Below are 23,550 nucleotides of genomic sequence, written 5' to 3'. Positions count from 1 at the left end.
GAAATCGAATTGCTCCCATTTGAATTGTCCTAGGAAGATTCTGAAGATCACCTGGCAAGATAAGGTACTGGACACTGAGGTCCTCTCTCGAGCTAAACTGCCAAGTGTTCAAACTCTACTGCAGAGAGCACAACTCCAGTGGCCTGGCCATGTTGTTCAAATGCCAAATGTACATTTGCCTAAAAAACTATTTTATGGAGAATTCACACAAGGCAAGCACTCACGTGGAGATCAGAAGAAGCAATACAAGCACTCTCAAGGTCTCTCTGAGCAACTTTGGAATCAACTGTGAGACATGGGAGGCACTGGCACAGGGCTGCCCTGCATGGCATGGCCACATCAAAGAAGGTTCTGTGATCTCAGTAACTCAAAAGAAACATCTCCATACCAAATGTTCATATGGCCTATTCGTGCCCGACCTGTGGTGGGGCCTTCCTAGCTCACATTGGTCTGATCAGCCGTAGTCGGACACACCGTCCACTGACCCCACACAGTGATGTACTCTTCGAGAATGAAGGAGAACAACCACTGTGAAAGTGTGTAATCATGTTCAGAAATACTGCCCTGCACACAGAATGATCCTCCATTATCAGAGAGAGATGGAGTTATTAGTTGGTATCTTGGGAAAAGGGATCAATTTTTATTTTAAAATGATTTTGAAAAATAAAAAGCAGAAATAGAAAGTCCTGTATAATGAATCTGCAGTTAAGCAGAAATTCACTGAAATTTCCCATTTTTAAGATGTCTAGGAAATTGAAGTTTAATTATATAAATGTGAAATTTGGGCATTGGATTTGGGAGGGGTTTTTTTTTTTTAATAAAAATCAAATGAACCATTTTAGTCAGATCACGATGAGAAACTGAGGAGATTGGGTTGTGTAGCCAACTCGGTCTTTATCTTCCTGTATGGATCAACTTTTTCGAATGCTCAGATGATTTTTCAACGTAGAATGCGTTAGCTCAAGGGAAGAAAACACACTTTTTGCATTGCCATAAGAAGTTCCGGGCCTTTAAGCCTGGCCTCTTACTCCAGTAGTTTTGGCCAAAGGCATCTCCTGAAGTTGTCTCAGCCACTTTCCTGGTGTGACTTTCTTTGCACCCTCACAAGCAAAATGATATTCATGGTGAATTGGGAGACACTGCATGCTTCGCCTGGCCTCTTTCAAAAGGGGTCTGATAAGGTTATACTTATAGAATACTCTGAGGAATTTGTCATTTGAAATGCCACTTCCTATGTTTTTATGATAAGCTACATAGATTCTTCTTTCAGCAGCCATAGTGAGGCAGCAAGAGGTGGTGGGACATTACATTCTTGGCACCTGAGGTCTTATTGTTCTCCTGGCCATTTTCAATCTGTGGTTTTATCTCACATTTTAGCATTCATTCCTTCCCCTTTCCCAGTGAACCTCTTAGCCATTTGTTTTTCTTTGGTCTTCCAGTATGGTCAGGGATGTGAGATGTATCTTTCTCCTTTTTGTTTCTGACTGATGACTCCTACTTTGTCATACGTGTGCATGTTCTCATGTTTGGGTACGTATCAACAGATCTCTGGGGATGCGGCCTTGTGTTCTTCTGTTGGCTGTGATTATGGATTGGAGTGGAGCTATGAGAGGGGAAAAGAGTTAGACACCAGTATCTGATCACAGCATATTTTTTAAAAGGTGCTTTGTGGGGCCATGATGTCCATACAGTTTGACTAGAAAAAATGAGTTAAGGACAGGTTGTTGAGAAAAAGAGAAAATTCTTATATTTCAGACAGTTGAAAATTGCCATTTTGATCCAAATAAGAGAGTTCCTCCTCTGAAACAGAGGTGGGACAAGGCATTTGTACATCCTAGATGAGGATTGCAAATCCAGCCTCACTGTGGGGCCCTCAAAGGCTCTGAGCTCTCATTGGAACACATATAATTTGATTCAGTTCAAAATAGATGTGCCTTGTGAAGGAAGTAGAATCTTAAGGCATGGAATATCTTGTCACTTACAAAAAGTCATTAAAAGGAAACCCCCATTGCACCTCCATTGTATTGTGCCCTAGCTGACTATTCTTGCACAATCCCAGCTCATTTTCTGATTGATTACCTTGTGAAAAATTCAGAGGGGAAGGGATCCAATGCCAGGTTCCTCTCATAAGTCACATGTGTCTACCCGACTGTTTCTGATAAGAAGTAAACAGATGCCCATTTCCCCCATGGATTAAAGACTTTTGTTCTGCCATAGCCAAAGGGAACCATTGGATTTTCTGAGGTTGAACCCTTTGGACTTATCTGTCCTTCGTATTCTTTAGTGATCCATCTACGTTATCAATGCAATGTGCCCGTGAGCGTGTTCTGTCTGAGCAAAGCCAATACCAGGCTTTTTCTGTGGAGTCTGAGGGGCACCCATGGGCTGGAGTTCTGGGGAAGGTCACTTGTGGCCTGCTTCCGGAAGCCTTGACTACCTCTTTTCCTCAGGAGGCTGAGCCATCACAGGGTTAACAAAACTTCCCAGCTAGAAAAGGAACATGGGGAGAGGAAGGTAGAATAGAGCCAGCAGAGCTGTTGCCATTTCTGGTGGTGAGTGATTCTGTTCACTTAGATTGGGCTGGTGATTTCACTGCATCTTTGAGCTGCCAGGGCCCTATGAGGCCATCCTTTCTAACTCATGCTCGAGCAGGCATCCCTTCCACAACATACCTGAAGAGTGGTCTGTCATCCAATCTATGCTTGAAGTTCTTCTGAGAATGGCGCTGACTGACCCTTGACCTAGTGTATCAGTGCTACTCCTCAGCTTCATGATAGCTTTGCATTTGATGAGCGTGCCAACTATAACTTTGGCCAAGTCATTGACTGAAATGAGCACAGATCCCTGGGGCACTCCACTGCAGACCTCCTTCCAAGGTGATGGCAAACCAGCAATGACTTTTTTGGATCAAGCATTGAAAGTTAGTATGGAAGGCAGATTATCATGTAAAAATCATTTGGGTAACAATTGTATTTTAGATAGCACTTATTTGTGTATTTAATGCTTTATGTTTTGTATGGTATTTATGTTTTATATGTTTTCTTTATAAGATTTACTTAATTCCCACCTTTTCTTTGCTGGTTCCCATTCTCGTTTGCATTACAGTTACATGTATGTCTATTTTCCCCCCTCAATCAACTCTTGAGCTCCCTCTGGGAAAGGACAGTCCCATTTTTCATCTCCGTATTCCCAGTACCTACAGCAGGAACCTTTGTGGAGTAGACACTTAATAACTGTGAATTAATTAAATTGGTGAATTCCTTAGGTTTTCCCTTTTTGTATTAAACACTTTCAGAAAATTCAAATATTTGAAAACAGTTGGGTCCCCTAAGGCATTTTTTTGGTGTTTACTTGTCATTTATGCTCTCGGGTGGTGAAATCATGATAGTAAGAGCTGCCTGGTTTTCCGTTGCTGGCCTGTGGTCACTTGGTAGGAATAACAGGTAGCAGGAACATGTGGAACTGGGTGCCGGGGTAGGGGTGGGGAGGCGGGGCCAGTAGGCGACCAACCTCCCTGGCTTCTGAGTCTGCCTCCATTGCTTACTCAGTGGCCTTCCCATTCAGGCCTCAGTTGAGATCTCTATAAAATGACTGGATTACATTAGACAGAGTTTTGTTCAGTGGGATTCTCTACTGGGAGCCAGGAGATGGACTGGTACAAATATGTCTGTGAGTGCGTCCTGGTGGCCAGCACCCAGTCCTAGCCCCTCCCCTTGGGCTCAGGTGCATGATGTGGAGGGGGAGCATTTGGTGGGGAATGTTCCGCCAGTGCTCTGATGGCCTTTTGGGCCTCTGTCCACTCAGCTTGTTTATATATACGTTCTTAATTAGGAGTAGGCTGAGCACACAGGATCTGGTTTGTGAACTGTGGCTATAGGCTACTGGCCTGTGGGGGTCTAAGTATTAAAGGAGGAGGAGAGTGCCCTCCACTGTTCCTGGCCTGTCTGGGTTTAGGCCTTTGGTTCCAGAAACCAAGCCTTGTGATCACAGATGCCCCCATGCTATGCCAGGGGACTGGGGCACCACCAAGTTGGAGCTAGTGGTAACTTGATGTCTCTAAGGCCATGGTTGCCTAGAAAGGGAAGTGGGCATGAGCAGCTGAAGAGTGGGAAGGTTGGGTCCCCTCTAATGCCCCTAGGCTCCCCTTCGTCCCCCCTCCCGAAATCATATCAGATGACTTCTCGGGAGAATCAAAGGAGAGACGTGGACGGGAATCATATGGGCCAAGGGGCCACGCATATGGGTCACAATCTGAACTATTGGAGGGAAGGCCCGTCCACCAAGGCTGGAGTTTGTCTTTAAGCTGTGAGAAGAAAGAGTGCCTTAAACAAGTGTGAGGGCAGAGAGAGGCTAGTTATCTGACATGAAAGTTCCCAAACTTCCCAAAGACCTTATCATATGAGTAACTTGTATGGAAGGAAGTCTTAACCACATTTGGAGGGGATGGAATTGCCCTAAGGAGCCACCCAAGTCACTCTCTGCAGGACAGAGCAGTCTGCTTGACAGTTGACTTGGAGACAAGCTATCAGACAAGGAGAACAATGTTGATGTGTTTGTAACTTGACATTGTCCAAGCTGTGGTTTATGCTTGAGGGGGACCCAGGAAATTGGACCTCCCTTAGTTAATTCCATTGAGATTGGCCCAAGAAAATGAGAGGGATGAATGATTTTGGTGGGCTACAGTAACACTTCTGAGCTGATTGGTTTGGGAAAGATCAGACCTTCAGAACCTGCAGAATGCAATAACCTCATGGAGGAGGTGGGAGGAGTGAGGATTCTTGAAAAATCGGATGAACACTCGGAGCCAGGACAGGCCATTGGGCCCCTTAGGCCAAGTTTGAGGATTATGGCCTGGTGCCTGCTGCTCTGAGCTTTTGCAGCTTCACTGTGGTGCTGGACCTGACATCACAGACAAAGAAAATACCGGCGTGCCATAGAGAGAGCATTTTCTAGCATAAAAAGTTTTGAGAAACAAGAGTTTTGGGTTTAGAGTCAGGAAGATGTAAGTTCAAATCCTGACTCAGGTGCTTACGACCTGTGTGTTCTTGGGCACATCTCTTCATGTCGGTGGGCCTCATGGGTAAAATGAGGAGGTTGGGCCTGAGGACTCCAAGGTCACTTCCAGCTCTAATTCTGGGCTTCTTCGAATAATACTAGTGTCCTTCGTTGCCCCTCCTTGAGTGGCTACCTGCCTCACCTTCCCCTAGTCCTGGCTCTGCCTTAATTCAGGCTGTGTCCCTTTGGCTGCTTTGAGGGCAGCTCAGCCTCCAGTCCAGGGGACCCTGGTGTTTGTAAATGCTGCCCTGTGGGGTTGCACTGACCTGGAAAAAAGTCCAGTGGTCTGTGGCACGCTTGGAAAGGGCACTGGACAGCCCAGGCAGAGGCACTTCACTTGTCCGGGCCTCAGTTTCCTCATCTGGTAAAGGAGGGGCTTCATCAAAGAGAGCTCTTAGCCTTGGGGTTTTCATTTCAGGGAGGTTTGCCGCATTGTGTGCTGAAAACGGGCCTGAGCAGTAAATGAGTGAGATTTATGCGGTGAACATTGAAAATAGCTAGGCATTTCTGCCACAAAGGAGCAAAGCTGTGAACACGCAGGCCACAATCTTGAATTTTGTTCTCCTGCTTTAGATTTTTTCACCTTTCAAAAATGTTATTATCCTGTGCCTTCAGAAGTCCTGTAATTTCATTTGAGCAGTAAATGGTATTCGAGAGTACCATTGGTGCTCCAGGGTTTTAATAGGTAGGGGAGGGGCCACTGCCCAGAGGGGCTCTCCTCCCTAGAATTTCCTCCTTTGAGGGGTCTGGTTTTGTTGTTGTTGTTGTTTCTCTGGGAGGTGGGGGTGTGATGTGGATTAGATTAAAATGAATTTGAATGTGGCAGACAGGCCTGCCTCCTGTCTCCTCCTACTAGTTAGAGGATGCAGCCGCATTACTAGGGAATTTGCAAACATGACATCTCTCCTAGTCCAGTTTGTTTTTTCTTGGCATTAGGCCTTCGGTAGAGCTTCTTCAAGCCACAATGCCAGCTGCCTTTTGGGGTGTCATGGGGTAATATCTGTGGACACTTTTCAGTTGCATTTCTGGAATTTTGAATGATGTGTTTTCAAATTTCGGAAATCAGCGTCGGTTCTGTTCTAAGTGAGCACTTTAACTGTGTCTTTAAAACGTGTATGAGAAAACCTTTTCCCCTCCCCTTCCTCCTCCCCCCTCTAATTAGCTCCATCTTAGGCTCATAAATAATTTGGGGAAAGTAAGTAAAAGGCCATTTTAACTGGAAGCCCAATTTTACCTTTTGGTTACAAACCTGAACTTGACACTGTTGTGCTCCCAGCTGGTACTTGCTGGAGTGTTAGCGTGGGCCAGAAAGGAGGAGAGGAAGGCTGGTGGGGAGCAAGCCTGGCACAGTGGTGAGCACCCTTGGGGGGGAGTCAGGAAGCCCTAGGTTCACATGTGATTTTGGGCAAAGAGGCCTCAGTTCCTTCATCTGTAAAAGAAGGGGTTGGGACCGGATCACCTCCAAGGTGCCTTCCTGCTCTAAATCTCGGATCCTAGCAGCCTCGGTTTCCTCATGTGTCTAATGGGGACAAGAATGCCTCATAGAGGTGCGGAAAGGCCTATGGGATCTTGGAGCTGGAAGCGACCTCGGCCGCCATCCGTGCCAATGCCACCCTTTTGCTGAGGAGGAAACTGAGGCCCAGGAAGGGGAAGCAGGACTTCACGGCTCCCCTCCCTCTCTGCTCTGCTGCAGCCCTGGGGACACTGCTCCTGTCAGTCCGTGGGCACTGCTTGGCTCTGCTCACGTTGCTCAGCTCACTCGGCGGCGGCGGCATTGGCAGAGGCGGCGCCACCAGAGGCGGCAGAGGCGGCACCGCCAGAGGTGGCAGCGCGGCGGCAGCGAGAGCAGAGGCAGAGGCGGCACCGCCAGAGGTGGCAGCAGCGGCAGCGGCGGGGCAGGCAGGCTGCTCAGCTCTCTGTTGGGGCAGCTGTGTGCCGAGGAGGAAGTGGCCCAGGCCGCCGGGCAGCGGCCACAGCAGCGGCCCGCTCCGTGCCCCCGGGTTCCCCTTCCGTAGGCAGGCGGGCGCTCCTTGGGAGCCCGAGCCCGAGCCCAGCTGGAGCCAGTGAGGAGCGAGTGAGCGGAGCCGCCCCCAGAGGAGCTGTTCTTTGTACTGCCCCCTCTGCTGCCCCCGCCTCGCCCGCCGCCCGCCGCCGCCGCCGCCCAGCCTGCCTTGGAGGTCAGCAGCTGGCCCCGGTTCCCTGCCCCTTACTCTCCTTCCCTCTTCCCCTGCCTGCCTCCTGCCCTCTCTCCATCCCTGCCCCCTCCCCTCCTTCCCTCTCTGCCCTGGCCCCTCCCCTCCTCCCTGCCTCCCTGCCTCCCTGCCCCCTGCCCCCTGCCCTGTCTGCCTCCAGCCCTCTCTCCATCCCTGCCCCCTCCGCTCCTCCCTGCCTCCCTGCCTCCCTGCCCCCCTGCCCCCCCAGCCCCCTGCTCTCCCTGCCTGGCGGACACCTGCTGGAGGGCAGCGGCTGCCTGCTGGGTGGAGCCCCCCTACCTCCCCTTCCTCTATACTTCAGGGAGGCTGCAGTGATTCGTGAGCTGGGGTGGGGGGGGTCGTTGTGATAGGAAGGGGCGTGTGAGGGGAAGGGGGATTGCCATGGAATTGGGCAGGATCCCTGGTTATTAGGGTATTAGGAGCAGAGCCCTGGGCTGCTGCTGCTGCTGCTGCTGCTGCTGCTGCTGTACTGCAGGAGGTAGACAGGCAGGTGGGGAGGGGGGAAGGAGGGGGAGGGAGGAAGGGAGGGAGGGAGGTCCGAGGGACTACCCCAGATGTTGTCAAATGCCGGCGCAGGGGCTCATCCCGCCAGGGGATCAGCCTAGGCGAGGGAGAGCCCCCGGCCGGATGGGCACGCCATGCAGGCTTGGGCAGCCGTCTGGGGGGTGGGTAGCCTGCACTTGGCTTTGGTCGCACAATGGATGTGAAGGACGGACGCTGGGGCGCTGGGCGCGCTCCTTAATGGCATAGGCAGGCGGGGTGCTTGTTCAGAGCTCACATACAAGGCGCCCAGGCAGCTGCTGCTGCATTTAGTGGCCCAGCTCAGCCCAGCTCAGCCCTGCCCAGCCCTGCCCAGCCCAGCTCAGCTGCCCTAGCAGTGGCCCAAGGCTATGCTGAGCTTACTAGCCCACTTGTACTGTTGCAGCTCCAAGGAAGACTGTTCAGAGGATGACAAGTGTATTCTGAGTAGGTAGGTGTGTGGCTTCCTTTTCGCCTAGAGTCCCATCTCTGTCCTGCTTTTTTCCTGCCTCTATTGGTGAGAAATCAGGTTAAGAGGTATAGAGCGGAGGCTAGCCCGAGCCCTCCTGCCAAGGCACAGCCATGGCATTGCCAGCTTTGCCCGGGTGCGAGCCGAGCCGAGCAAGGGTGAACCCTGAGCCCGAGCTGCTTTTCTTAACTAGGGCTGCATTGTGAGCCCCCCAAAGGCATTTCTCTACCTCCTGCTGTCACTGTTTCCCTCCTGAGGTGGCATTGTTGTGGAGGTTGGAGGCCAGCCTCCTCCGGGTAGCAGAGGGGCCAGGCGATGCCTCAAAGCCCTCTTTTTCTGGTGGGGAGCCACGGTTTGAGGGCTGGTTCGGAGGAGCAGTAGCAGTAGCAGCAGCAGTAGCAGCATCTGCCTCGGGCTCTGCTGTGGCAGGGGGAAAAGAAGTGCTAGTTGGTAGTGTGTTATGGAAACGCTGTTTACTGTTATTGTAGTACCGTGGTGACAACATGCCTTTGAAATGGAAAACGAGCTCTCCTGCTATCTGGAAATTCCCAGTTCCTGTGCTTAAAACCTCCAGGTCATCACCACTTTCACCGGCATACATGTAAGTGAGAGCAAATAGGGTCTAAAGGTGGGATTTCTTTCATGAGACAGGCTACCCAGTGGCCTGAAATGCCATGTTCGCTCTCTCTCCAGTGACATTGGCATGGTCATATTCTCCGTATGTGGGCTGTGCCTCCACAGCCTGGCTTTTGCACCTTGAACTTTCTAAGTGATGAATGTTTTCTTATAGTAGTCAAATGCAAAGACACATAAGAGTAAATGGTTTTGTATTGATTGAACCGTGACTATTTCTCATTGATTGGAAAGATGAATGGTTCTGAAGGTCCAGGACCCCCTCTGTGACTTTTGGGGCCGTGTTTGTCCTAAAGCGACTGCTGACTGATGTCGGTCTAATGCTTCATTTTCCAGATGTCTTCTAGCTTTAGTGCATTTAACAATCTCTGGCAAATGTATACACGGATTAGGAGAAAGTGAGCTTTTCACTGATGTGCAGTATTGCTATGGCATAGTACAGGCATTTCCATAGCTCTGCTCTGGTGCAGCTTTCAAAGTTTTCTCTATTTGCAGTGATGAAGCTCCAAGTCTCCAGTTGTAAGGTTGGGGCATTTGTGTTCTATATATACAGTTGTGTGGTTAAATGTCAGTTTACCAAATAGATTGGAAATAAACATATGCCTGAGTGTTTGGGGATAGCCTATTGGAGTATTTTGTTTTAATTCAAACATTTGTTTGGTGTGTTTCATTCACAAAGCTGTGCCTGCAAAAAGAAAATCCAGGAAGTGTAATCAACTGTTCTTTTTCTGTCCTGTCCATGAGCCCTTTTTTTAGGTGGAGGAGGGGGTGGGAAGCTTGCCTTTTTCTCATTTTTCTTCCTACAGTACAAAGAAGGCTTTGGAAATAAAGCTGGGTCATATTTGCAGCCACTGTTTCAAATGTCCATGCCCACTGACTAGTCAAGAGAGAGTATCAGCTCAAGGAGTCGAGGCTTTTGTTTTGCAGCTTTCCTACTAAGTTTTTCTCTTCTCGGGGGGTGGGGATGCCCAGTGACATCTTGATTGTGAGGGATGCTTTGAAGCCCCTCAGCTGCTACCGCTGCCGCTGCCGCCGCCACCGCCACTGCTGCCGTCGCTGCCGAGGCTCAGCTTGGCTCGGCCTTTTCAGTTGTGCAGGTGCCCCCTTGGGGTCTTGGAAGCAGGGAATTGGTATAACTTGGCAGGCTTGTTGGCCACAGCTCTCAGCTTTTCCTTAGCAGATTACTATTCATATTTTCTCTTAGAGATATTTCAAGTTATTCCATCTAAGCATATGTGAAAACGATTTTGCTTTCTACCTAAAATGATGAGCCCCATTGATGGAAAAATAATCCCCATAGTTATTGAAATGTGGTGGGAAAAGAGGAAAGTGACAGGTTGGTGAGGGTTTGACATGTCCTTGGTGTGTGTGTGTGTGTGTGTGTGTGTGTGTGTGTGTGTGTGTGCGCGCACTCAAGAGTGAGTGTGTGCAGGGAGTCCCTGAGCTAATCAGAGGGGACTGTTCCAAAGTGGCAGGGGCAAGCCAAAAGTGAATTCCTCCAAATTTATGAAAATCAGCGATTCTGATTTCATCTGATGAGAGATAGTCATGATTTCTGATTCCTGTTTCACTACCCCTAAGATGAAATCGGCAGCTTTTTTTTTTTAACAACACTCTTGCCAGTTTTGACAAAAACAGCAGTTAAAAAAAAATCTTACTGTGCTTTTTGTACTATTTGCCCGGTTGGGTACAACTAAATTCAGCATCTTTCTGTGAATTCCCTGGTTTGCTTAAGCATCGACCTCTTTGCCCTGGGGATATGAGGGAATCGGTTTAGGCTGCAGAGCCTAGAGAAATAGTCTAGCTCGTGTGCCGATGCTGCACTGGGGGGAGCACATCTGTAGAATATCAAATGTAATTGCATGTCTCCCGTTACCCAAGAGCACTTGGCCATGGCAGTGGACTCTCTTAGTCAGTTGGCACATCTGTCTTCTTTGCACAGAAATGTACAGAAGGCTTTTATATTTGCAGACACAATATAGAAAGTCTGGGAAATCAAGCCTAAAGTTCACCTTGGGACTTTGTCATCCAGGTTTTTAAAGTAAGTGCTTTAGCTCTTTGTCACAAATACTCGGTGAACAAAGTTCATTTCGACACCTGGACAAAAATCGTTTCTTTCTTAGCAGTTGTGTACCTTTGAAGCGCATGAGCTCGTCAGGGAAAATGACCTTGTAGCAGTAGATCCTTTCTCAGGCAGGTCCAGGCAGGCTAGTTACCGTGCCCAGAGTCCAGTGTGATTCCATTGGAATCACATTGGAGTGCCCCACCCCATTGGTGGGGTAACAAGCAGACGGGAAACTGCCCGGTCTTTGGGGTCTGAAGATTTGGGGGTACAGTTGAAAAGGTGGCACTTTGGCCATGGGAAGAATACATTGGCAGGTTGTGAAATAATAGGTTTCAAACATATATAATAATCACATGTAAATGAGTGTTCATATAAAGTTAGATATCTTTGTGTCCTTTTGCCAGACACCACAGAGGAAAAACCAAGATGAGCATTTGTTCTATATCTGTTTTCCCCCCTCAGACCACATTAGCATCTACTTGAGCCTAGTTCTTTAATTGGGGATGGGGTGGGGAGAAATGTTTGGCTGTGGGCCTCGACATTTCTAGAACTCTGCTTAAGGTACATCTTGCATTTTCTCAAAGGCTGTGCTTTGGAAATGTCAGTATAAAGGTTTCTTAGATTCATTAAAAGTCAGTTGCAGTGATAGAGTAACTCCTGAAGCCTGGAAACAAAAGTGCCTGCCTGTCCAGGGTGGGAGCTGCTTCTCCCCAGGGGGCCCAGTACCCGGGGGTGCTAGTAGTCCTGCCTTGGCAGTGAAAGTGACAGTGGTGAGTGTTTTGTTGAGGGCGAAGGCTCAATCAAAATGGAGACAGACCTGGGCCTTCTGGCTTTAGAGTCTAACTGCTTTGTGCTTGCTTTCTGGGTTTGAAATTTTCAGTCAGTTTGCCACCTCTTTGAGGAGCTCAGCTGTTGGCCTTGCTAAATGACCTTTGCCTCACTGAGAATTGAAAGGAAGGGAAATAAATACCCGTTCATCTTGTGTGCCTTGAACACTTCTTCAACGAAATGTTGGGATGGTGGATGGGGGGACAGAGTTGACTGTATAAAATACTTGGGAGATAGGATGGGTGAGCTCTGGATGGACTTGTCCCTAAAGGCTTGGGTCTTGTTAGCTGCAACCTGCTTTCACTTCTGTTCCCTAAGCAATGCAGTGCAAGGCAATCGACCTGAAAAAGAGGGGTTACGTGTTGACAGAAACACATTATTTTAGTGCCTGTGCACTCGTTACAGCTGCTGCCCATCAGCAGACTAAATGGTGTCCAGCTTTACCTTCTGAGACCATCTAGTGTTCTGTGTAAACAAATCCCAAAGGGAGAGACTTTGTTCCGCAGGTGGGAAAAGTTGCATTTCCCAGGTCAATCAAGAGAGGTCCATTCAGGAAATTGAAGGTGTGTTTACACCTTAAGTGGTTCGTTCCTGGTATCTTGGCAGCTCACACTGAACATTGGGCTAACGATGGCTAATACTAGCCATCCTGGGAGATTGGGGATACGTGATGAAAACAATGATTTGTATGCACTTGGCAAGGTTTTACCTTTTAGGGGCAGAGGATAGAGAGGAAGGGGTAGCGAACTGGGGAAAAACAAGTGACTGAATGAGATGAGGTTTGCAAAGTGGTTGGCAAACATTAAAGAGGAGATGATGATGATGATGATGATGATGATGATGATGATGGTGATGATGATAGCCACTTCTCCCGAGCCTGAAACAATGTCCTGGAAATGATAAAATGGAAGATTGAAGCAGTCAGATAGCCAGCCACTCTCCCAGTGTGACTTTTCTAAAACAATGATTATGAAAGCAGTTTCTGTTTGTGACCACGGGTTTAATGAATGTCATTAAAGAAGACATTGTCTCCTTTGATCCCCCAGTGTTCAGTTGATTTCCTTTTGGAAAGGCTTGTTGCATTAACACAAATGGAAGCCCGAATTTTGTCCCACGACCCAGTTACCCCATAGATGAATATTGAGAAAGTTGCTGTGATTGAGTTGGTAGAACTCAGGGCCTCTCTTTGCCTGGCACAGAATGCCAAATTATTCCTGGGAAGAGGAGAACTCTGCTGTCTGCAGAAATGTTTCTTGTTACTTGGGTGGGCATTAAAAAACAAAGAAACTGAAAAGTAGATTAAAAAAATGTTGGCTTCCTGTGTTTTGTCCCTGAAGCTTTTTTGCTTTCTGATTTTCATAATTTTAGAAGCCTTTTCTTGTATTACCCCATCTATTAACATATTTAGTAAAATACATTTCACAATGATAGCAAATTAGTGATGGCAAATAGTAATTGAAGATGTGGAATCGTGCATACAAGTATGGGGCAGGGAAACCAAAATCAAACTCTGGGCTCTAAGGGATGAGTATTTTCCCCAACATTGCTATGTGTCTGAAGGTTTGGAGCAGGCTTACTTTTGTTACCTTTAACTCTCTTCACATATTCCGGTGAAGATGTATGTATGATGTAGGAAAATAGCTTACTAATGCAGGTCATTTAGCCCAGGTTTGCAATCACTTTTGGCCCAGTTTTTGGTGAATATCTGTGGTAAGACCTGAACTCTTGGAGCCAGAAGGGACTGATGGTTGTCTAGTCCAGCGTTTTTTAAGCCAAACCATCCTGTGGATGTGAAAATAGCAAAATTGTGTCTTGTAGATTGCTCTGACCCAGGCAGCTTCATCCCGGTGAACATCTGACCCTCTCCTTTCACTTTCCTCCTCCTAACCTCAGGGAGCCAGAGTTGGGAGGAAGAGTCATTTTTTTTTTAAGTTCGAAGAGGTTGTAGCAAAGATTTTATGGACCAGTCAAAAGTCCCATCATTTGGGAAATGCAGATTTAATCCAACCTCTTCAGCACTCCCTCACCCCCTGAAATCCTTATTTCACCTTTGATCCATGGGCATCTACACTCTGCCTGAATAGCTCTAGTGATGGGGAGCTCACTACCCCTCAAGGTAGCTCACTGTTTGGGGACACCAGTAATTGTTAGAAAGTTTTTCCTTGTTTTGAACATAAAGCTGTAGCCCTTTAGTTAATCCCTGAAATGGACACTCGCTGGCTTTAGTTTGCCACCTGAAACTTCATTTCGGCTTAGCCGTCTTCTATGTGTTTTATAGAACTGATAACAATTTTGAGGTCTCACTAAGTCTTTCCTTCCCCAGGCTAAGCATTTTTAGTTACCTGGACCTGTCATCATGTGGCCTGGATCCCGTCTGGTCACCAGCTTAGGACATGCACCAGCTTGTTGGGATAAGCATCAGTTTGTCAGCGTCCCTCCTACAACATGATAGCTGGAAATGAACATGAAACTCCAGATATTATCTGACCAGTACAGAGTACAGGGAAACTAGAATCTCTCTTGTTTGGAATCCTATAGCTGATTTTTCTAGCAGTCATTGTTGGCTCATGTCAAGCTTGTGGTTCCCTTAGACCCTTTGGTCTTTTTCACATAAACTGCTGACTTTCTACTTATATCTTCCCCTGTCCTGCCCTTGTGCTGTTGTTTGAATACAAATGGCAGAATTAAAATTTTAAAAAATCTATACATATATGATTATGTTTAATGCCTTCATGCCTGGGCCTGGAGATCATTTATAAATCTTTGAATATTATTACTAATATAATAATCTATTCTTGGGTTGAGTGGTTCCTTCCAGAGGCCTTACTGTTCTCATCCTCATGACTCTCATTGTTATGGTAGCTATCTTTCAGTCTCTTGAATGTCTTTGGTGAAGGAGATCCTATTCATTTATTCTATGGAAAGCAAATGGAGACATGGCAAAGTTGGGCCTTCCATTGGTGTATGTAAGACCAAGGTTTCCTACCTGCAAACATTGCTTGATGCCATCTCTCTCCAAGTTGATGTCCTTGCCATTTACAATCTTTCAAGACTAAAACCTGGCAAATAAGAGTTATATACTCAAACAATCCAATTTGTAGGTTCTTGAAAAGCTCTTAGCACTGAAGCCCTGGAACATAATGGAATAGAAAATAACACCAGCTGTGTGTCCATGAGTGTTCGGGCTTCTTGGAGTTGGTATTTATGAAACAGAAAACTGAGTTTTTGAAACCTTCAAATTAAAAAACAAATCAATCAGCTTTTTCTCTGGATTGTTTGTTTTCTTGCTTGAATGTAGCTTCTAGTTACTTCAAAGGGAAACTTGCCTTGGGGGGAAGAAGAGCCCTGGGATTCCCCATTATCTATCTCAGTCTGGACCATCCTCACCAAGGATTCAAGGATCCTGACTCAAATTTACAATCAAGAGAGTCTAAAAGATGGGGAAAATCTGCTTTAGCTTGTTTTCCCCAAGCTACTTAGGGGCAAAAACTAAAGCATGATCATTTGTGAGTTTATTGAGAAGTTCATTTATGACATTTTAGGCAAATTTGGAATGTTTTCTTAGAGGTCATGATAGGATGATTTAGTAGCTGGGCATTTCAAATGTCAAGCACTTGACAGTTTCTGGATGAATTTTGCTCCTCCTGGAGTTGATGCCCAGCTGCCCAGTCTACTTCTGATCCAAGTTGCATGGCCCTCTCACTCTATCACACCTGAGGCAAGTGGGGCTTAGCTTGGAGATGGGTTTTCAAGGCAATTGGTACAAGCTCTTCTTTCTTTTTCCTTATGTTTGGGCTCACTTCAAAGGAATATTTGAAAGTTTGTCATGTGTAGGAGGACTTAAATTTAGTATGTGTTGAGCTGGAGAGCCAGAGCTGAGACCAGTGAGTTGAAGACTGAGAAGCGAGTTGTTTTGCTCACTATAAGGAAACACTTCCTAGTAACCATAGCTCTTCCACAATGGAAAGGGCTGTTTCAGGAAGTGGAAACTTTCCTCTTCTTAGAGTTCCATGAGCAGAGGCTGGCTGAGCACTTATTGGGTATGTTCTATGGGGCAGGCCTGCCCAGGTATGTGTTGAGGCCACTTCCTGATGCTGAGTTTCTTGCGTCTGATCATAAGCTCTGGTCACACAGACTCACTGTTGCAGTAATTGGACTTCCAGGTGCTTTCATGCCCCCTTTGTTGCAGTTAATGTATTTCTTCAAGATAGTCCCATCGCTGCCTTTGAGTCTTCAGAGGGCATCACGCTAAATACCCGCGCATGGGTAGATCATCAATACTTGGCCAAATGCATCCAGCATATTAGGGGGATTGCACATTGTCGAACCTCCATCCACACTTGCAGAGCCATACTGTCAAGTCAGAGAAAATCAAGGTGTTTAATTAATTGCTATGAAAATGAAGCAGAAAGCTCTCTAGTTAGAATAGAAACATTCTATTTCCTGTACATTGGAAGTGTTAATAATGGAATTAGGAGCATTGTGAAAATATCTCAGCAGAAAAATGAGTTTGAGCTAAGTGGATGAGACAAGATGTATGGTTGGAGAGAGGCATTCGATTTTCCAGTGTGGATGATGGTGTTATGAATGCCAGAAAATCATGCCAGTGAAGCTCAAATTGCTAGTGTCCTTGGAGCAATCAGAGGTTGCTGAGTGCATTATATATAGCATATGAGTGCATGGCTCTCACCTTCGAGGAACCAAGAATTTGGTGTCAGCACATCTGATAGGAGCTTGAGTAAAAATAGAATTACCTCGAGTTTTTAGTTACAGGGAGAATGACATTTACCTACTGGCATGAAGTAACAGTCACTATCCATGAGTATGACCACATTTGACTACCAGTTTAGCATTCTAAGACTTCAGAATGTGAGGCATGAACATTTACAGAGGGAGAGAACGTTTCCTGTGATAGACTTTGAAGAACATAATGACCTATAACGAGCAGCTCTTCTTATCTCCATTTTATAGATAAGAAGGCTGAGGCTCTGAGGGTTCAAATGATTTGTTCCAGGTCATGTGGCATAACTAAGAGTTGGAGGGACTTTAGAGGCTTTCAATTACCACATATGCTTGAGCAGAAATGCCCTCAATGGCATTCCCAAGCAGTGGCCAAATAGCCTTTACTGGAAGACCTGTAGTAATGGGAAGCCCCTACCTTGTGAAGCAGCAGGGCTCTCAGGGGTAATGCTAATGGCTAACCAGTTCTTCCTTCTAAGAAGCCCAAATCTGCCTCTTTGCATCTTGTCCTTGCTCTTCATTCAGAGCAAATGGAGTCCTGAGTCCCTCTCTTATGTGACAGCCCTTCACACACCTGAAGACCGCTCGCAGTATTTTTATGAGTCTTCTTCTCCAGTCTAACATCTTCAGCCGGTCTTGGTGAGGCTCAGTCGTGAGCTCTCCATCCTTCTGGTCACAGCTCTCGGAAGGCATTCCAACTTGGCCAGATCAATTCGACAAATATTCGTTAAAAGCCTACTCTGTGCCTGGTACAATGCTCAGTGTTAGGGATGCAAAGACACAAAAGAAGCAGTGCCTGTCCTCAGGATGCTTATGTTCTACTAGGGGGAAATAACAGGTACAAAGATAAATTAATAAAACAAACACATAAAGTAATAGAGCATTTTCAAGAGTGAGAGCACACTAATGACCAGCCTCATATGGGCCCACAAGCTTGACATGAGCCAACAATGCACAATCCCCCTAATATGTCGGATGCATTTGGCCAAGTATTGATCTATCCACTCAGCTGTACTTTGAAGGAAGCTAGGCGATCCAGGGCAAGTTAGGTGGTGCAGTGGATAGAGTGCTGAACCTGGAGTCAGGAAGACCTGAGTTCAAATCCAGTCCCAAACACTAGATGTGCAACCCTGGACAAGTCACTTAAATTCTGTCCACCCTCAGTTTCCTCATCTGTAAAATGAGGATAATGATATGTAGTAGGTGAAAGATGAAATGACTGAGGAAAAGCAAAGGTTAGAATTTCTGAACATACTGATTTCTTAAGCAGTACATGCCAATTACATAACAAATTGGGACCAGGCCTCCTCGGCTTGGCTCTGGACCCTGAATACAGAGGAATACAAATTTTTATACATTAAAAACAATCAAATAAAATCAATAAATTAAAAGAAAGCAATAAACCAGGAGGAAATATTAGGGACTTTCCAAGTTGGGAGGGGGAGAGTGAACAGGTACAATTCCCTGAAATCAGAAATAAAGGGGTGTCCTATTTCCGCCAGGTGTTTGTATTCAGTCAGAGGCACATGGAAACTGATTGATCAGTATGGGACCAGTTTTCAGTTTTCAGTTGTATGGGCTACTTGAGATGGACCATTGTGAGAAACTCCTTGCATCAATCTTTGGATCTGACTGGGTTTCTGGTCAGCATAACCCAGGTCCTTGGTGAAGGGTCTTGAAGCAGTAAGGAGAGGTGGCCCAGCTTCCCAGCCAGGCAGGGCCAGGTTCAAACAATATAGTAAAGTTTTCTCCCAATTCCCACAACTGAAGAAAGTTTTCTCACAAGACAGAAATTGGACTAGACCCATAACTGGGTAGAAAGTGACTGAGCTAGATCCAGAATTGAGTCACAAGATGGAGTCAGTGTGGTTCACTTAATTCCAACTATCACTTGTTATTTTTTTAATCCCTTATGATTGTTTATTCATGTTTATCTTTTCCCCATTTAATAGTATTTTATTTTTTCCAATTACATGTAAACATAGTTTTCAGCATTCGCTTTTAGAAGGTTTTGAGTTACACATTTTTTTCTCTCTCCCTACCCTTCTCCTTCCCCAAGATGGCATGCAATCTGATTACCACTTGCTATTTTAATTCTCTTAGCACCTACCTCTCAGGGCTGTCCAAGGATAAAATGAGATAATATTTGCAAAGCACTTTGTATATCTTAAAGTGCTATGTAAATGTGAGCTGCTATCATTATTATTATTATTATCATAAGAGTCAAAGAGGAAGAGAGAATGTATTCTAGATGTGAGGGACCTCTTAATACTTAGTCATACATTGACTTGTGCAACGGCATGATGTTGGGAAATGACGCATCCCAGCTAGCAAGCCATTTGGGTGGAATGGAGTGACCTATTGGATCCAATGGAGTAAGCTTGGAAAGGTAGGTGGGAGCCATATTACAGAAGACTTTTAGTACTAAACAGAGGAGTTTGTATGTTATTCTGTAGTTGTGGGACGTCACTGAAGACTTCTGAGTTGGAGAGAGCTTTGCTTTAGGAAGAGCTGGGGACTAAGTAAGAAGATAACATTACTAGGATCCATTATCCCTTTTACTTTACAAATGAAAAGTCTCTAAAACTCCAGGCTGGGATGGTATCCATGTGTCAGATACTGGGATAAGATGAAGTAATTTCATTGGCCATTAGGATTAAGCAACGTATTTCCTTTTTTGGTAGATCTAGCTTTCCTATTATTAGCATATGTTGTACTGGACAGTTCCTTGAGAGGCAGCAGAGAGAGAGCCGGCCTTGTAGCCAGGAGGACCCAAATGCAGACCCTACCTCTGTCACATACTGGCCTTGGGCTCTTTATCCAGCTCTGGGATTCTTCCCTCCTCAATGCAGATAACAATCCCTCCTTAATTTATGGAGATTGCCTTTGAGAGTTGGGGAAAATGGCACTAAAAAGCCATGGCCCTCTGGCTGACTCGGTACACCAGACGCAGAGCTAATACCTATACAGAAAAGAATAACGTACTGTTTGAAGGGGGAGGGGAGATTGTTATAAAACATGGCTTTCTTGAATAGAATCCCACTTAGGGATTACATTTGAACTTCTAAGAACTCGTCAGTTGGTCCAACCTTGAAGGTATTCTGGCTCAGAGACAGTAATAGTAGACTAATGATAAAATGTGTTGATTTGATTTAATAGTTTATCACTTATAATTTTAGTTCATTTAGTTCATAGTGGTTTCAAATAACTTAGGTGATTTTGAATTATATGATGAAGATGAGTTGATCCTTTCAGAGCTAGAAGATACATTTTTTCCTTCCATTCATCTCGTTAGTCTTATAAGCTATTTTGAGTATAGCTGGAGGGAAGCCTGGATCTTTTCCTGTGTTTAGGTCACTAATCTCTGTGAAGTACATGGCAAGTCTCTAATATTCATCAACATTTCTTATTGGAAAATACACAGTCACTTGTCCGTGTAGCCACCTCTTGTCAACAAGTCTCTAATATTCATCAACATTTCTTATTGGAAAATACACAGTCACTTGTCCGTGTAGCCACCTCTTGTCAGCAAATAAAGTTGGGATTTTCTTTATGATGAAAGGCCTCATGGGAGATTAGCTGGGTAGGATGAATCTAGGACTGAAATCCATGCAAAAATGTTTAGGTTTCACATGTTCGGCTGGAATATGAGGTATGGGGGAAGTGTGATAAGTCAGAAAGATGATTGGATCCAGTTGTGTGATGTATGATATCCATATCCAACAAGGCAGTTTGTATTTTATCCTTGAAGCTTCTTAGGGGACCGACATGGACAAACCTATGCGCCAAAGACATCCCCTTGGGAGCTACATGGAGGATAGACTGGATAAGGGATGAGTTAGAGGTAGAGCAAGCAAAGTGAGAGCTGGTGGGGACCTGAACTGAGGGGGGGGAGTCGTATGAGTGAGGAGAAGGGGACAGGCGTGAGATATATTGAGGAGTTAGAAACGACAAGACTGGGAAATTGATTGGATGTGGAAGGGAAAAGGAGAGAGGAAGAGGTGAGAATTGATTCTGAGGTTATGCATTCAGGTGACTTGAAGGATGATGGTGACCCCAGCAGAATCCGGGAAATTAGAAAGAAGGGTGGGTAGGCTTAGGAGGAAAGATGATGATTTCTGTTTTGACCATGCTAAGTTTGAGGTGTCGATGGGGCACACAGGAGGAGATAGCCAGCAGGTAGTTGGTGATATGGGGATAAGGACTGAAGCTCAGGAGAAAGATGAAGGCTGGATATACTATTTCATCTATATTGCTAGATTTTTTTTTTGCTGTGTGTGAGATTGTGTGTGTGGGACTGACAGAGGAAGCAAAGAGATAGAAGGCAGGCCACAATTTCTTAGTTGCATGGATGGAATTTTTATATACTTTGGCTCTTAGCTATCTTAGACTTCAAATGTGTTTCTTGGGTTCAGATGTGTGCCCCTGCCAGGTCTTCCTGTTGCCTTCAAAGCTCCATGGGAAAAGGCAGCTCCCTTTCTCGAGCCAGTTCAACTGGTCAGCTGCCAGTAGAGTTTGCAGAGGAGGACTTGGGTGAGGGGAAAAACACTTTCTTAATTTTTAAAAATTATCAGCAATCTGCAAGGGGATAAATAAGTGAGTAAATAAGTCCAGAACTTTGACCAACCCTTTCTGTCTTCTTGGTGCTTAGAGTCGGGTTTTTTTTTATGAATTAAGACATGACGACTGAAGTTGCAACATTCTACGAGTGTTCTCTAAAGAGAAATGTTTTCTATTTTGCCAGCATATTGTATGACAGGGACAGAGCTATGTAACGAGGGTAGGGTGACTGGAGCTTTGTCCCGGGATAGGGAATTTAGAGGGTACTGAAAGCATTTGCAGTTCTTAAGTGGAAAAAGTAGGACAGTTTAGCACCTAGTTAGCAAGAAGAATAGGTAGGAAGCTACCAAGTGACCTACTTCTCTCCACCCCACGATATCACTTTGGGCCACCATGACAGTCACCCTTTAAGAGAGGCTGTAGCTTATAGAGCCTGTTCATAGAAACCAGTGTTAGAAGATTAGACTTGATGGTCTTGTGGCTGTCATGACAGTCTTGCCTTAAGGGAGGCTGTAAGCAGACTCATGGAAAAATACTGACAATAATATTTTTCGAACGTTAGTGTAGCTGTGTCCCCCCAAATAACGTTATCCATCACCAGCTTGTTTTTTCATCCTGTTGACAAATCCCCAAATAATATTTTGCCTGATCTCTGATATACACATTGTCCAGCTCCAGGGAGGCCATCCAAAATCAGGGTTTAAGAACCTCATTTTCAGAAGGGTGTGCCAGAGCACCCTCTCCCCTCTAGCAGGAGCACCTCTTCCTGCTAGAGCACCCTCTCCATTCCAATGAGAGCACCCGTTCCTGCTGGAGCACCCCCTTCCCTCAGTGGGAGCACCCCTTCCTACTGAATGGACCTGAGTCTCTGTGCTCCCCCAGTGCAGTGCTGACCTTATTCGAGCTATGCTTGATAAGTTTGTGTGTTTGCCCGAGTCAGATGTCCAGTCCCCTTTTCCTGTTTCTCTTTCCTCCTCTTCCCCACTGCTTTGCATTGAACTGATCCCCATTGTTTTCCATGTTATTCTCAGCACCTGAGCTCATGAAGGGGGTGGTTTTCCCCATGTTTTGGCTGGCTTGAGGGCCATAGATTGAGAACGCAGACAAAGATTTACCCTACTGACAGCTGTACCTCTGCTGGGGGAATAGGGCACTGTGAGCCCGGCCGTGGAAAGCAGAGGTCAATAGGGGAAGCCTGTGGTCGCCTAGGAAGGACTCCCTTATGCCAGAGGGCTGTCACAAAACACTCCAGCTAAGTCTCAAAGCCAAACGTGGTGTCTAGGGGCTCTGACTCTGAGCCGGTGTCTTGGCTTCAAGGCATGTTGCTTGCCGTTTGCCCTGGCAAAGAAATATCTAGTTAAGGCTCTCAATATAACAGACTCCAAGGAAAGCGCCACCATTGTGGGATTGTATTATGATGTGGATTGGATGCTGCTGGAGAAACCCCTGCCCTGTGTACCTCGAAGCTGGTCCTCTTCCATGCTCCCAGGCCTTTTTCGTTTGCTTCGAGCAGTGGCTTGGGATATGTAGGAGGTGGGGGTGGGGGTGAGGGAGGAGGGGAAGGGGGAATGGGCTAGAGCAACTGAGGTTTGAAATCCACACTGAGGGCTCGTGTGAGGTGGCTTCCCCTCCCCTCTGGACTTTCCTGATGGTGGCTACATGCTGCATAGATAATGGTCAGAGAAAGAAAGCATTTAGTTGTCCAGAATTATTCATTATAGAAAATGTGTGTTGTAACCAGATCAACAGAGCACTGTTACTAAGAGCCCTCTGCTAGGACAAGGAACTAACTATCTTAGGGACAACCCTGGATTGTAATCGTGTTCTTGTAATGAGGAAAAAAAGTATACCCCTTTGATGAGTATTTTTCCTTTCTCTTTTAAATTGCAAATTCGTTTGGAAAGTCTGAGCAGGCCCACAAGACACTAATGCTTCTTTCCAGTGATTTCTGATGAAGAAAAATGTATCTTCCTTTGTCTCTCTCTATTTTGAGCCAATTACTGAGATTTCTTGAGTCAGAATCCTTCTCGGTCCCCCCCCAACCCCCATCCTGCCAGTCAGACTCAAGGCCGTCTCTAACACAGACGTGAATGGGAAAGCCCATGGAAACAGCCCAGAGGAGGACTGGCCCAAGCCTATTCACTGGCACTTGGGAGGCCAGTGAAACTTAAAAAAATGGAGCGGGTTCTGATGGCCGCAGTGGCCAGAAAGTGCAAAGGCTAGGGCTGCTAGATGCTGAAATATTCAGAGGGGAAGAGAGAGCAGGGGCAGCAGAGGCAGCAGAGGCAGCAGAGGCAGAAGAACCAGGGCCATTGAGTAGACAGCCCACTGTGCCTAAGAATTGAGATTCCTAAAGCTGGCCTTGAGTCACTGGGGAGAACTGTGAAGTTATGGGCGGTATACTTTGCTTGTGAAGGCAGGGAAGCATGCCAGTTAGTGCTTTAAGGATCAGGTTTCATTTTATCTGA

General features: G+C 46.1%; 1 protein-coding gene across 2 annotated transcripts in view; it reads left to right on the top strand.

The window, feature by feature from the left end:
• The window catches only part of KLHL13 (kelch like family member 13), a 129,657-nt gene that overhangs the window by 66,183 nt on the left and 39,924 nt on the right, over positions 1-23,550 (top strand). The window contains exon 1 of one of the 2 annotated variants that reach the window (XM_027837276.1): positions 8,752-8,857. The exons of the other annotated variant lie outside the window; for it this stretch is intronic. Coding sequence (XP_027693077.1) covers positions 8,760-8,857 — 98 coding nt within the window. The 5' untranslated portion in view covers positions 8,752-8,759. Of the gene's footprint in view, positions 1-8,751; positions 8,858-23,550 lie in introns of those variants that run through there. 2 annotated transcript variants of the gene reach the window in all.

The sequence above is a fragment of the Vombatus ursinus genome, unplaced genomic scaffold (assembly GCF_900497805.2).
Source record: "Vombatus ursinus unplaced genomic scaffold, bare-nosed wombat genome assembly UNPS02004533.1, whole genome shotgun sequence".
Taxonomy (NCBI): domain Eukaryota; kingdom Metazoa; phylum Chordata; class Mammalia; order Diprotodontia; family Vombatidae; genus Vombatus; species Vombatus ursinus.
The sequence above is the reverse complement of the archived record's forward strand: the minus strand, read 5'-3'. Positions and strand labels throughout refer to the sequence as shown.